Below are 13942 nucleotides of genomic sequence, written 5' to 3'. Positions count from 1 at the left end.
ACAGATGATTGGCTATAGGCATCCAGCACACTGTCCATGGATATCATAGGATGCTTTCCAGATAATTAAATTGAAGGCTGCAGTCCACCAGTGTGGTGATAAGTGCACTCGTAATCAACTGAAGCGAAAATTTAACACCCTAGCACTCCGCAATCACGAGGCATATTATAACCAAATGGCGGATGATGTTGAAGTCGGCTTAGCCAGGGGTGACTTGAAGCCAGCATTCCGCACCATTCGCAACCTCAGCGGTCAAGAGGTAGTCACTACAAATGGCATCCTGAACGACAGCCAAAGCCATCCATGTAAATTGGATGATGACATTCTCTCACACTGGGTGGAACGTTATCACAGTGCCATGAACCACCCTCCAGCTGCCGCTTGTTCAGAGCTGGATGATCTGGCAGTCACTGCGGTTCCAGATCCAGACATTTGTACTGATGCACCAACATTGGATGAAGTGAAATGTGCCATCTCTAAACTGAAAAACAGACGTGCAGCCGGTGTTGAAGGCATCCCCTCAGAGCTGCTAAAATGTGATATTGATCCTGTAACACAATCACTTCTGGCCATTTTTCATCGGGTGTGGTGAACTGGAACCCTGCCAACTGCCTGGAAGGACAGGATTGTGATCTCACTCTATAAGGGCAAGGGACCATGCAGTGAATGTAAGAGCTACAGGCCGATCACCTTGCTTTCCATTCCAGGGAAGGTATTTGCACATGTTTTGCTGGCACACCTGGAGCCTTTGCTACATCAGAAGAGTTTCCCCAACAGTCAGGCTTTACGAGGAACAGATCCACATTAGATGCTTTTGGCCCTTCGCATGTTGTCGGAGATACACTGCGAGTTCAGGAAGCCCTTGCACGTAGCATATGTTGATCTTAAGGCTGCATTTGATTCTGCCCCAGCCCTGAGCCCCTTCCTGCACCGTGAACCTCTCATCCCTGGCCCCATTCTTTGCTTAGGAATTGGCATTTCTTTCCTTTATTCTTTATAAGTGGTTCTTAGGCGTACATTTCTGTGGATGCTAGACTGTCTGACTTGTAGGCCTTGTCTGCACTGGGTTATTTTACACCAACATAGCTGCATTTGTGCAAGCCCCTAGTGTAGACAATCCATGCCCAGTTAATCATGACTTGTGCCGACACAGTTTATCTCAGTGTGAAACCCAAATGTGGACAAGCCCTAAGTAAGGTAAAGACAACTTCACTTTATCTAAAAAATTAGTTTTATAAAAACAGACCCTTAAGACCCACAGAAAAATGTTCCCCTTTATTCTTTTAAATTGAAATTTAAATTCCATTGAAAACACTGTTTTTACAGCAAGGACAAATTTCCATCAAGTGTTCGCAACCCAAACATAACAACACTGAGAACTTGTAAGCATATTAATTGATTTTCATTGTCCAAGATAAGCAATGTGCAGACTGAGAGTCATAAATAGGTAAAGAAATACTTGTTTACAATATATGGCTTTCAGGCTGGCCATGTCCCCAATAATAGAGTTTTGCATTTCCCTCCCTGTGCACATTAATGAAGATTTACCCTTTTAGATTCCTTTCATCTTGGTTACTAGGCTGAAATATTTGTATAATAGTTAAAACAACAAATCCAATTAAATCAGTGTACATCCCCAGTAGTAATGCTCTGCACAGCCATGTCAATAATCCAGTTCTGCCTGCTCTCCAGCCTGGGAGAGGAAAGGAATGTCTTACCGCTCAGCCCCGGCCCCATCCCAGAGCCCACAACCCCGCACTCCAACCCTCTGCCCAAGCCCCTCCTACACCCCAAACTCCTCATCTCCAGCCCCACCCCAGAGCCCTCACTCCCAGTCAGAGCCCTCATCGCCCCCCAACCCTCTGTCCCAGCCTCCTCGTGCACCATGAACCCCTCATCCCGGCCCCACCCCGCAGCCCTCACCTCCACATCCCAATCTTCTGCCCTACCCTGAGCCCCCTCCCACACTCCAAACCCCTCGGCACCACCAAATGAATTTTGTGTAATAATAATAAACAATGGATAAATTCTTAATAAAGTTACCTAGAGAAAAAGAACAAAAGGATAATTCAGCAAGTGATGGCCTGAGTTCGACACCCTGCTTGCAAACTGACGTTATACAAAAGAAAAATGCAGCAAATCTAAAAGATAAGAAAAGGAGTTTTCATCAATCTTAGCTATCAAGATTTACGTGGTTGGAGTACAATAGCGAATTAGAACTTTTGCTTTTGAGAGTTATTGATCCAAGAGTGCTTGGCTTCTTCTGTATTCAAAAGAGTATTAATAAAGTTGATATTCATAGTTAAAAACATGTTTCTTATGATAGTGATATTGTGCAATATAGGGAAACTGTTAAACGCTTACTGTTTCCAGTCCATTTTTACATTGTTTTAAAAAATATATATCAGCTTACAAGGCAGGTGGAGGAGTAGGGGACGGGACTTGGACCTGTTCTGGGCACCACCAAAAATTATACAAATCTGCCGCCCCTGCTTACCAGTTCCTCCAATTCTCACATGGAGGTTCGGATTGGCATTGCAGCATCTGCCATGGACCATTTACAACAGATATGGAATCAACATCATCTTAGTATGACAACCAAGTTCAGGATTTATTCGAGCTATATCCTTCCCATACTGTTGTACGGCTGCGAAAAATGGACACTATGCCGCTCAGACTGGACAAAGCTGGAGGTTTTCCACACAAAATGTCAACGTCGTCTATTGAGCATAAAGTGGAATGACTTCATCTGTAATGCAGATGTTTATGGTCGCTTGGGTCTACAGACTACTGGGGCCATTGTCTGCAGGCAGTGCCTTACGCTTTTCTGACATGTCGCAAGGATGCCACAAGACATCCCAGTGAACGCTGTTCTCCAGGTGGCTTGTAAATTCCAGGACAAAATTCCACCAACTGAGGGGTGGAGGTGGCCCAGAGGCAGACTCCCTATTACATGGATTCATCAAGTCTGTTTTGATGTTGGACTCTCAGACTGTCAAGCCTTTGCAGCTGCATAGGAACAGATCAAATGGCGAATGAGCGCTATGGCCGACGGTCTGGCTAAGCGTTGAAGAGAGAGAGAGAATCTCTCATGTTGAAGCTGTTCCACATTTTCTAACTCACTAACTAGTCATTGGACAAGGATGTGAACTTGGTCTCCCACATCCCGAATTAGGTGAGTGTCCTAACCACCAGGCTATAGAGTCATTCTTAGTCTCTTTCCCTGCCCCATTCATTATCCATTGCCATTATAAAGGACTATGAACTGCCACTATGAATAACCTGATCTGCAGCCTTACTAGCCAGATGTTAGTTTTAGAGCCTGATCCTGTGAGGTACTGAGTGCTCTTAACTCCTGTTGAAGCTAGTGGGAGTTGAGGATGACCAGCACCTTGCAAGATCAGGTTCTCAAAAGGATAAATGCTTTTTCTATTAGTTATTAAACTGTAATCCTCTAATGTACCATGGATGCATCATATATGTTGCTGGAATTTTGTCTGCTTATTAAATATATATTTTTAAAATTACTTAATTTGAGCTGAGCAGTAGTTTAATTACTTGCAGAGTTTAAGGAATTAAGGATTTTTTTTAAAATTTGTAATTAAGATAATTTTGCAAGGTCATTAGATAAACTATAGAAATTAAATGTCAGAACTAAATAATAGTGGACTAAGTATATTGTCAAATGAAACAAAATGCCAGATGCCAAGACTTATTCCATGCCATGCTGATATTTTTAAAGCATATTACGGACAACAGTTGCCACCTCTGACTGCCCGTTCCATCCTTTAAATAATCAACGTCCTTAAGTATAGAACTTCCATTTTTTTCCATTGCTTCACTAGAATAAAGATCAGAATTAACTCCACACATCTTCCCAGGACAACAGTACACATGGTAACAATGCCATATCCTAAAAGTATTAAGGGAAAAGATTTATTCAAGGAACATTATACTAGACCAAAACCTCAATAGGCACATAAATAAGCAATTACCCAAAATTAGGCACTTAAAGAACTAAATATTTGCACGCTTCCTTAGGACACCATCCACTTGAATATCATCTGTCCATCTAAAAGATTTATTATTATAAGTAACCCTGAAGATTATAACTAAAAAGTATTAGAGAGAAAGAAAAACATTCAGTTGGTTTGGTTTTTTTTTTGACATTTGACTTTGTATATGGCTCGTGTGACTGTTGTACTTGTGGTGGACAGACCTCAATAGTGAGGCAAAATAACATTCGTAAAACTATTTCAACTTCTATCTTTTAATATTAGGTAATTACAAACTTGTTTGTGCCTTTACTGAATATTAAGATGCACCACGAGTATGTTATAGCCAGGGTACTTGAAATAGAACAATACCATTTATATTTAATTAGTTGTGTTGCAAAATGTTCAGGCTGGTTAAAGAAATTGCAGGAGGCTTCTGCTTCTATCTCCGAAGGACAAGCAAATGTCAGGAATTTAACCAACCCCTCCTTAGCATAAAACCAAGTTTCTTACCCCTAAGAGTGCTATACCAACTCAGAAAAACTGCATTTTTAAACTTTAGTTTGCTTTAACTTTATACTAGTGTAAGCAGAGTCAGGATGAGATCTACCCTGACATCTGGTGGCGAGTCATGGTGGGTTGTGGAAAAGAACTTCAGGGGCTGATCTCATTTGCATAGGCATACCCACCCCGCCTAGATGATCACTTTGGCTGCTGTAGGAGCCCCAGTTTCTCTGTTGTTGGGGCAGGAATAAACTGTTATTACCCTGATTATGTGAATCAAGGACAGTGGAACTGTAGTTGGCCTTTTGTTATGATGGAGGGACTCACCATCAACTAAGCAGCACTCGCTAGGCAAGGGTCATGGGTTCCAAAACCCAATGAATGGAGAGAGGCTGGAGACAGATATTAATACCTGGTGGCATGGGCCCCTTGGGTAAGGGCCTTACATGCTAATTGCACTTCCTTCTCTCTCTCCACTGTAGAATATCAGAACTAATTTTGATTCCATTAGGAGTCAAGTTACAAGCTACTGAGCTGAATTCGCTTTGGGCCAATGGTGCAACAGCACTGAGGCTCCCCTACTACAAGCTGAAATCACAAAAGAGCTAAACTTACTAAGAGCTGAAATCACTGAGTGTTGTGTTAAGTAGTGGGGGAGCCTGAAGATATAGTGCAGAGCAGTTTGCGGGACGGCTGGCAGAGCAGAGCAGTTCATGGGATAGTTGGAGCGGCTCATGGGGGCGGCTGGCAGAGCGGAGCGATTCGTGGGACGGCTGGTGGAGCGAAGCCCCATGGAGAGGTGGGGCAAATCAGCTTTGGACCATGTAAGGTGCCCCTTAACCTCCCCCCCATCTCCACCCAGGTTGGGAGGTAAAACTCTGCAGATAAACTTTCAAACTCTGGGGCTGCACTGACCAGGGACAGAGACTTTTGGGTTGTTGAACTTTTGGGACTTTGGGTGATTTTGGGTTGCTGGACTCAAGAACCAAAGGGAAAGGACACGCCCCAATTTGCTTGGGGTGGGTTTTTGCTCATGGGTCATGTTATGAATCCTGTTGATGGTGTTTCCCCAACATAATGCCACATTGTTTCTCTCTGTTATTAAAAGGCTTTTGCTACACTCAGACTCTGTGCTTGCGAGAGGGAAAGTATTGCCGCTTGGAGGCACCCAGCGGGGGTGGTATATATTTGTCCCAGGTCACTGGGTGGGGGCTCGAGCCGGTGTTACATTGTGTTATTGGAATGGAACCCCTAGATACCGAACCCAGCCCTTGTTGCTGCCAACTCTGGGCAGAAGGATTACACTAATTTATTTTGTGCTACATTTAAAATAAGTATTGGTTATTGAAATTTGTGCTTTGTACAAAATATTTAATAGCAAAACAGATTGTAACTCTAAGGCAGTTGAGTCATGAGAGAACCACAAGAGTGTTTTATCTAAACTAGAACATCTCTCTTTGTATAAGATACCAGTTGGTACAAATGTAACCCTTATCTCAAGAACAGAAACCATGTAAAACATTCATATTTTAGGAAGAGACCTGATTGTGGAAAGGAATGTAGGGTTGTGTTATCAGAGCAATAAATCTAGGAATAAAGTAGGCCTATACTAACTCCCTTTTCTTCGTGTGTGTTTAAAACTCCAGGAGAAACATGAGTAGCTGGAAATGTTTTAAACCTTTTGTTTGTTTCTAAATATGAAAATGACTAACCTTTGTGAAATGCATACTTGCAAATATGTTAACAAAATGCAAAGCTCCTAATATCATTGCTATGTAAATGGCTAAATGCTTTATGTACCAACTTGGAATCGAATGACCTTGCTAAACTAATTACTGATATAAGAGGCCATTTAAGTACAGAATATTTATATTAATGGAGAATTAATTAACTGGCAGTGTTCAGGCAATATAGCTGGAGCCATATCAGTTCCAGGATATTAGAGAGATAAGGTAGGTGATATGATCTCCCAAAGTCATGAAGCCAATGAATGAATGACCGCAACGAACTTAAATTTAAACAAGCCTGAAAGAGGTATGTTTTCCCAATTTCATGGAAATAGGAAGGAAAAATGGCACATAGATGGAGGGGCAGCCAGGCCACATTTCAGTGAGTGACATTGCTACCTGGAGCATAGGATCAAGTGCCACTCAAACATCAGTAGGGGGATGGGGAAAAAAGCCTTGTAAAATTTGTTAAGGGTTTTGTTTGTGTGTTTTAACTTTCGGGTCATACATCTTAAAGGGCGCTATCAGAAACCTGAAATTTACAAAAGTGTTTTTTTTAAATCAAGTTGATAGTACCTCTTTAATGTTTTTGCATGGTCTTATTACAAAGCTTTTTTTCCACATCACAGCCACATTTTTATATAGCTTAGTAACATTTTCTGTCTTATGTTGTATCTCATGTGCATACTAGCAGCTATTTTAAAAACAAACTGATCGATAAAATCTCATGAGTTTGCTACTATTCAGTTCTTTAGAATGAGTTCACTGTGAAGAGTTGCATTTGCATCTCAATACTGCATGCAGAGAGCCAAATTAGACAATTAGCCAATGTGCAACAATCAAAATAGCAATGCAAATATTCTAATGGGCCAGACCAAACTACAGAAATATGTACCCTATGCACAGGGCCAATACAAGGACTATGCACCACTTAAGTCTCATTTTCAGAGCTTAAGTGGGTGTTAAGTGGTGCACAACCCTCATGGTGGGCTCACTGTATAGGGGTGAATTTTACCTAAACAGATGATAAATCCAATCAGGCAGATACCTGCTCAGTGCTTCCTGAAAGGTGCTGGGTGCCCTAAATATCCATAGACTTCTATAGTAATTGAGGGTGCTAAGCAGCTCTAAGGAAGTAATGAGCACTTTACAAGATCAGGCTTCATACAGTTGGGAGATATGAGTGTAATTCAGTCTCAATAATGGAACAGAACAGTCCTGTCATACGAAAAGTGACAACAACTTGGGATCTGACAGTCCTAGAAAGTTTCTTCCTCTGTGCTAGTTATTTGTTTATCTACCCTGTAAAATATCTTAGGTAACGATCTATATATATATATATAGTCGTCACTAATGCAAGGTTAACTAGATGTGAAGATAACAGATGGCCTACATACTGATTAAAATAACCAGTGTCTCTGGTCCTGCAATGACTAATTTGCATCACAGCTCACTAGTTCAGGTACTAAACGGGGACTATTGAATTTAGGATTGCTTAGATGTCTGTGGAACTGCCAAGTTTATGAAGAAAATTATATCAATCTACAGTGGTTTTAAAGCATTTGAGTTACTCTTGCAATAACTGCAATAATTGCAAGAGTCTGTATTTGCCATACCCTATTACAATTTTAGTACAACTCAGATAATATAGTGATGAGGGCCATATAAGCATACAGGTAGACAGACCATGATAGTACTTTAGATGATGATCTACATTTGAAAAAATAATAGTGCAGAAGACCAATCCAAGCTGTTGCTTATTGTATGGCAAATATGACATTGAATGAGACATGAAAACGTCATTAAGGTAGTTGAGCAAATTTCACTTGCAGGAGAATCTTTTGCATTGTTTTTCTAATAAAACCATAAGGTATATATCACAAAATCTAAAACCAATAAAAATCATGATGATTACAATCCTTCATTTGTAAGAATGTGTTTCTTTTGTCTGGATTGAACTTCTCAAGCATCCTTGGCCAGTGAATAAAAAATGTATTGACAGTGCCTAATACTTTGTACGAATTGTAAATCCAAGTAGTCTGTGTACAAATTACAGTGTATATTAGGGTGAACAGATGCATAACAGATGCATAATAGCTTCAGTCTTGAGGGCAACCATTTAATAACACTTGAAAATTTTTCATACTGTAATGTTATTAGGGCTGCCTGGAAAAAAATAATTCCATTTGGTGAAAAATGCCGAAATTTTGGCATTTGGTGTCATTCAGCATCAGGATGAAACTGAGACATTTCGAATTTTTTTGCAGAAAACTAGAGAGAGGTTTCAGCAAATCAGCATTTTCTGATGAAAACACATCTCATCAAAAATTCCCAAAGAGTTGCAAATATTACTTGAATCCATCATATATAAAGATATAAGAGAATAAAATCGAATATGTATTTGCATACACTGTAAGACTGCCACAATGTCTCACCTCAGCCAAGACAGGTTATAAGGATCCAGCTGCCCTGGGCAAAACAGAAAGCTGCCATCCTCTGTTACTCCAGTATTTTGCTCCATGACGTGACTATCTGTTCTGTTCATAGGATAGAACTGGCCTCAATATAAATCAGTCCTTAAGACTGTAAGGTGCTCAGAGCATGGATATTTCCCTCCAAAATTTTAACTGCTGCCAACGATCTATACATCACTATATAAATAATTAATAATTAACAATACTACCACAAATAGATAAGCATATGAAACTAGATGCCAAAGCAAACAAAAGACCATTACAGCTGTCGCCCTTCTGGGTTTGGTGACATTTGAAATCATAGATTCTTTTGTGTGGAAGAAAGAAAGAAAAAAGACATGATTAATGAATAAAGGAAGACTGGAATCAAATCATTTCCATATTTTTGGAAACCCCCATTCAAAAGATAGCAGCCCAAAGTGGTACCTAATTGTATTTCCATCCTACAGCATCCTTTCCTGGAAGTACTGGAGCACATTAAGCTTCCGCCTCAGACCGTCATACATATAATTTCCTTTGCAATGTGATACCTTTGTCACACAGCGAGTGGCAAATCCAAGATTGAAGCTCAAAGCCAGCCATTTTGCCTTATAGGCAAGCAGAGCCTCGTTTCTAGGCACAACGACTAATTTGCTGCAGTACACAATATTCTGGCTGACATCCATCACTTGCTAAAAAGATTATCATTACTAGAGGCTAAGTAATTGCTGTGCACAGGCTCCTGCAATGACCTCTTACCTCCATGGGGCCAGTACCAATTGTCTCATAACACAAGGCCAAAAAGCATATATATCCTGTTGTGGAAAGCGTGGATTTCACCAGCCAACAGACACTGATACCAGCACAAGACACAAACTACACACACTACACATGCAGAGATAAATCAGCAATGGAACAAAAATCCCAAAAGACATAAAACTTAACCCCCATTAGTGGTGAGAAGGAAGAGTAACTGTATATGGATTAAAAACACACAACCAGGTATGCCATAAACATCTCTCGCACATTTCAGTTCTCAGTTAAGTTAATAAATACATGGATAGTGGGCTAACTTCTATGAGCTTATATTCTAATTTACCTCTCTTCTGATGCTTACAATGGTAGCTTAGTACCTCCTCATACAAAAAACCCCACCACCTGAACACACACACTCACACCGCTGCCATAGTAACATATATAGAAAACACAAATTAGATTGTTTACTCAGGTCAATGCAAGCAATACAAAATATGTACGTAGTGATCGTTCAGCTTCCAGGAAATTATTTTCTGCCCCCTATGAACCATCTCACAGCAGCCAAACACCTCTCGCTACAAGCACACCTGTTACGAAATAATTAACTAGCGGATCAAATCAGCAGCAAGTGAAACATGAGAGAAATAGAGTTCAGCTAAACACAGACAAACAGTGCAGGTTCTACTATTGGGGCACCTACCCAGTCAGAAACATACGTTTACCTTCATTCAAATTCTTTACAACATTGAATGCTGTTTACTTAACACAATAGCTTTCCCAGATGATAAATTCATGTACAGCAGCTGTTCCAGTGTCCCACAATGTGCAGGGTACAATTGCACAGTCCAATACAGAGATCTCCAAAGCAGCAGAAGTAGGACCTCACTGGAATAGCCACAACACAGCACTGAGGGGCAGATTCAGAAGCATCTTCAGGGCTAAATCCTTCACAGTGCAAAATACCCTCAACTCCCACTGAAGTCAATGGGAATGCACAGCACTTTGCAGGATTGAGCCCCCAATCAATAATCTGATGCAGCATTACGGCAAATTGCAGTGTCACACGCTAAAACTTCGAGCTAGAGTCACCACTGCCAATCACACCATCTGAAAGCAAACAAAAGCCATGCTCCCCAGAGAGCAATGAATCAGACAACCACTATTAAGCTTTCCTACGGCAAGGACACTGTAAGATAACTCGATATTTTGGCAGTACTAGGGTCTGTTTATCAATGGGATCCCAATCTTCCTTAGGTCTCCTGCAAAGGCACATGTCATCAGCAAGTCTAAAAGCCAACAAATCCATTTTTTTTTTTATTACTGCATGTGTACTGCTAAAAGCAAGAACTGGCAGATCTTGCCGAAGGAATTGAGAGAAAATTTGTTAGGACTCACAACCAAATCATTCAGCCCTTACGCAGACAAAACTCCCACTAACGCCAATGGGAGTTTTGAGGAATAAGTACAGGATTGTGCCTCAGAGTGGGCAACTGTCTGTGAAATTGATTCCCATGATGAACAAAACCAATACGCCAGATACAGTAAAAAACAATACATGAAAGTAAATTCTTTCTTCAACCTCTTTAAGGGACAGTTGACTTACAAACACCTTCAGAGTCTTCTGTGACTTACTCTTACCTCTGTGATGTTTTCTTGTATTTTCTCCTGCAGGAAAAACATAAATAAAAGTGAGATAAGGAGGTCAGGCCTTTGAAAACCCCACAGAAAGAATGGACCAATACTGCCAAATCAGAAGCAGTCACGTATCAGAAGCTAAGGCACAGTAATCTCTGCAATGGGGAAGCTCCAAATCTAATAACCCTTTTTCTTCCCAGTGTTGGTCTGCTGAAACAAATCTTATCCAGCTGTAATTTCAATGAGTGATAAGGGCCCGGTCCCACTTACACTGATGTCAATGGTGGTTTGGTTTTTTTGCCATTAACTTCAGTTGAAGCAGGAGCAGGCATGGCATGTGTGTGTATGTGTGTGCACGCATGCGCGTGCGAATGTCCCTGTTCATATTGCTGCTTTTTGTGAGACAGGCCCAGAGCAACAAAGCAAAAAAGGTATTATTTAAAACTAAAAACCATAAAAATCAGAAAATGCATGGACACAAGGAATGGAATGACATTTTATTTTTAATTGAAGGCATGGACCCTGTATCATGGTTGCCAAATGGTAAACCCTCTACTATCTTTAGATAGTACAAATTTGGCACAACAATCTCTGTCCCATACTCAGATGTTTTTAGACAATGAGCAATATTGGACTAATTAAACTTCTGGATATTTAGTTTTAAAAGTTTGAAAATATTTAGTTAAGGCTTTCCTGTGTGAAAATTCATTTGTTAGAATCCTCACACACAAGAGTAGAACAACAAAACATTCACAAACAGTAGCATCGAGACTTAGTGGATTATTGTCTACTACTGACATTCACAAAACCGTGATATACAAAGAGAAAAGCTCAAAGTCACTTGAAGTTATCTAACACTAGAGCACTAATTTTAATTAGAGCTGGGCAGAAAACGGAATTTCTGTTTCATGGAGGATTTTGAGATTCCAAAATTTGTTTTCAATCCAATTCAGAACAGAAACCCAAAGTTTCAAAATTTTCTGTGAAAGAAACTTTTTAAAAAATTCATTTCAGATCAACTGAAACATTTAATTTAATTTATTTTAAGACAATTTAAAATTCTAAATGAAAAGTCATTTAGAAAGGAAAAACATCAAAACAGTTTGTTCAGAAAATGTTGAAACATCCTGTTTTAACACTATCAGACCTTTTTACTTCACGACAACATTTAGACAAAATTACATGATTCCACAAGGTATTTTGATTTCAACTGCATTTTCCAACCGAAAACTGTTCCTTCCAAGTTTTCTAGCCAGCTCTAATTTTAATTTCTTTAACAGAGATGGACCTACATTATGGTGCTGTTTGCATTTGACTCACATTTCACTCTTCTACTCACTTGTAGATTTCTATCATTAAAAAAAGACTCACACAGCACTCTTTCATCTGAGATCAGTATATTGCATTAGAACAGTGGTTTTCAACCTGTGGTCCACGGACCCCTGGGGGGTCTGCAGACTATGACTAAGATTTCCAAAGGGGTCTACACCTTCATTAGAAATTTTTTCAGGGTCCACAAATGAGGGCAACAAAGGTGTGACAAGATTATGATGCTCAACAGATGGCTCAGGCACTGGTGCTATAAGGAGGGCTTTGGGATGTATGGCCGTTGCGAAGCATTCATGGACAGAGGACTGTTCTCTTGGGATGGACTTCACCTGAGTAAGGAAGGAAATAGACTTCTAGGATAGAGGCTGGCACAACTGATTAAGAGATCTTTAAACTAGGAATCTGGGGGAGATGGTTGGGAGATGTCCAGGTAATCTCCATGCTGGATTTTAACATTGAGAGGAAAGAAAACGAAGTAAGAAAGGCTACAGCCGTGGATAGGGAAATGGACATAAGGAGGAAAGGTAGTGTACATACCAGCCTAATAGGTGATACTGGCGGTAGAATGTCTGTGCCTAATCGGATAAAGAATGTGAGTGAGGCCAAACAGCAAAAATTAAGATGTTTGTACTCTAATGCAAGGAGCCTCGGTAACAAAATGGAGGAACTAGAGTTACTGGTGCAGGAAGTGAAACAAGATATTATCGGGATAACAGAAACATGGTGGAATAGTAGTCATGACTGGACTACAGTTATTGAAGAGTATGTGCTGTTTAGGAAAGACAGAAATAAAGGCAAAGGTGGTGGAGTAGCACTGTATATCAGTGATGAGGTAGACTGGAAAGAAATAAGAAGTGATGGAATGGAGAAGAGAGTCTATCAGGGCAAAAATCACATTGGGGAAGAAAGCAACTAGAGCCTCCCCTAGGATAGTGCTTGGGGTGTGCTATAGACCTCCGGGATCCGATCTGGATATGAATAGAGACCTCTTTAATGTTTTTAATGAAGTAAATACTAATGGGAATTGTGTGATCATGGGAGACTTTAACTTCCCAGATATAGACTGGAGGACAAGTGCTAGTAATAATAATAAATAGGGCTCAGATTTTCCTGGATGCAATAGCTGATGGATTCCTTCACCAAGTAGTTGCTGAACCAACAAGAGGGGATGCCATTTTAGATTTGGTTTTGGTGAGTAGTGAGGACATCATAGATGCAATGGTTGTAGGGGACAACCTTAGTTCGAGCGATCATGAGCTAATTCAGTTCAAACTAAATGGAAGGATAAACAAAAATAGATCTGCAAAAAGAAAAGGAGTACTTGTGGCACCTTAGAGACTAACAAATTTATTTGAGCATAAGCTTTCGAGCTACATGCATCCGATGAAGTGAGCTGTAGCTCACGAAAGCTTATGCTCAAATAAATTTGTTAGTCTCTAAGGTGCCACAAGTACTCCTTTTCTTTTTGCGGATACAGACTAACACAGCTGCTACTCTGAAAAATAGATCTGTGACTAGGGCTTTTGATTTCAAAAGGGCTAAC

The 13942-nt window shown here is 40.3% G+C and overlaps 1 protein-coding gene across 3 annotated transcripts in view; it reads right to left on the bottom strand.

Annotated features, from left to right (window-relative positions):
- PDE1C (phosphodiesterase 1C) overlaps positions 1–13942 on the bottom strand; it is a 505580-nt gene that overhangs the window by 233357 nt on the left and 258281 nt on the right. The window contains exon 2 of one of the 3 annotated variants that reach the window (XM_077809241.1): positions 11074–11100. The exons of the other annotated variants lie outside the window; for them this stretch is intronic. Coding sequence (XP_077665367.1) covers positions 11074–11100 — 27 coding nt within the window. The remainder of the gene's footprint in view (positions 1–11073; positions 11101–13942) is intronic. 3 annotated transcript variants of the gene reach the window in all.

The sequence above is a fragment of the Eretmochelys imbricata genome, chromosome 2 (genome assembly GCF_965152235.1).
Source record: "Eretmochelys imbricata isolate rEreImb1 chromosome 2, rEreImb1.hap1, whole genome shotgun sequence".
In the NCBI taxonomy this organism is placed as follows: Eukaryota; Metazoa; Chordata; order Testudines; family Cheloniidae; genus Eretmochelys; species Eretmochelys imbricata.
Note: the sequence above shows the minus strand (reverse complement) of the source record. Positions and strands in the feature narration are given on the sequence as shown.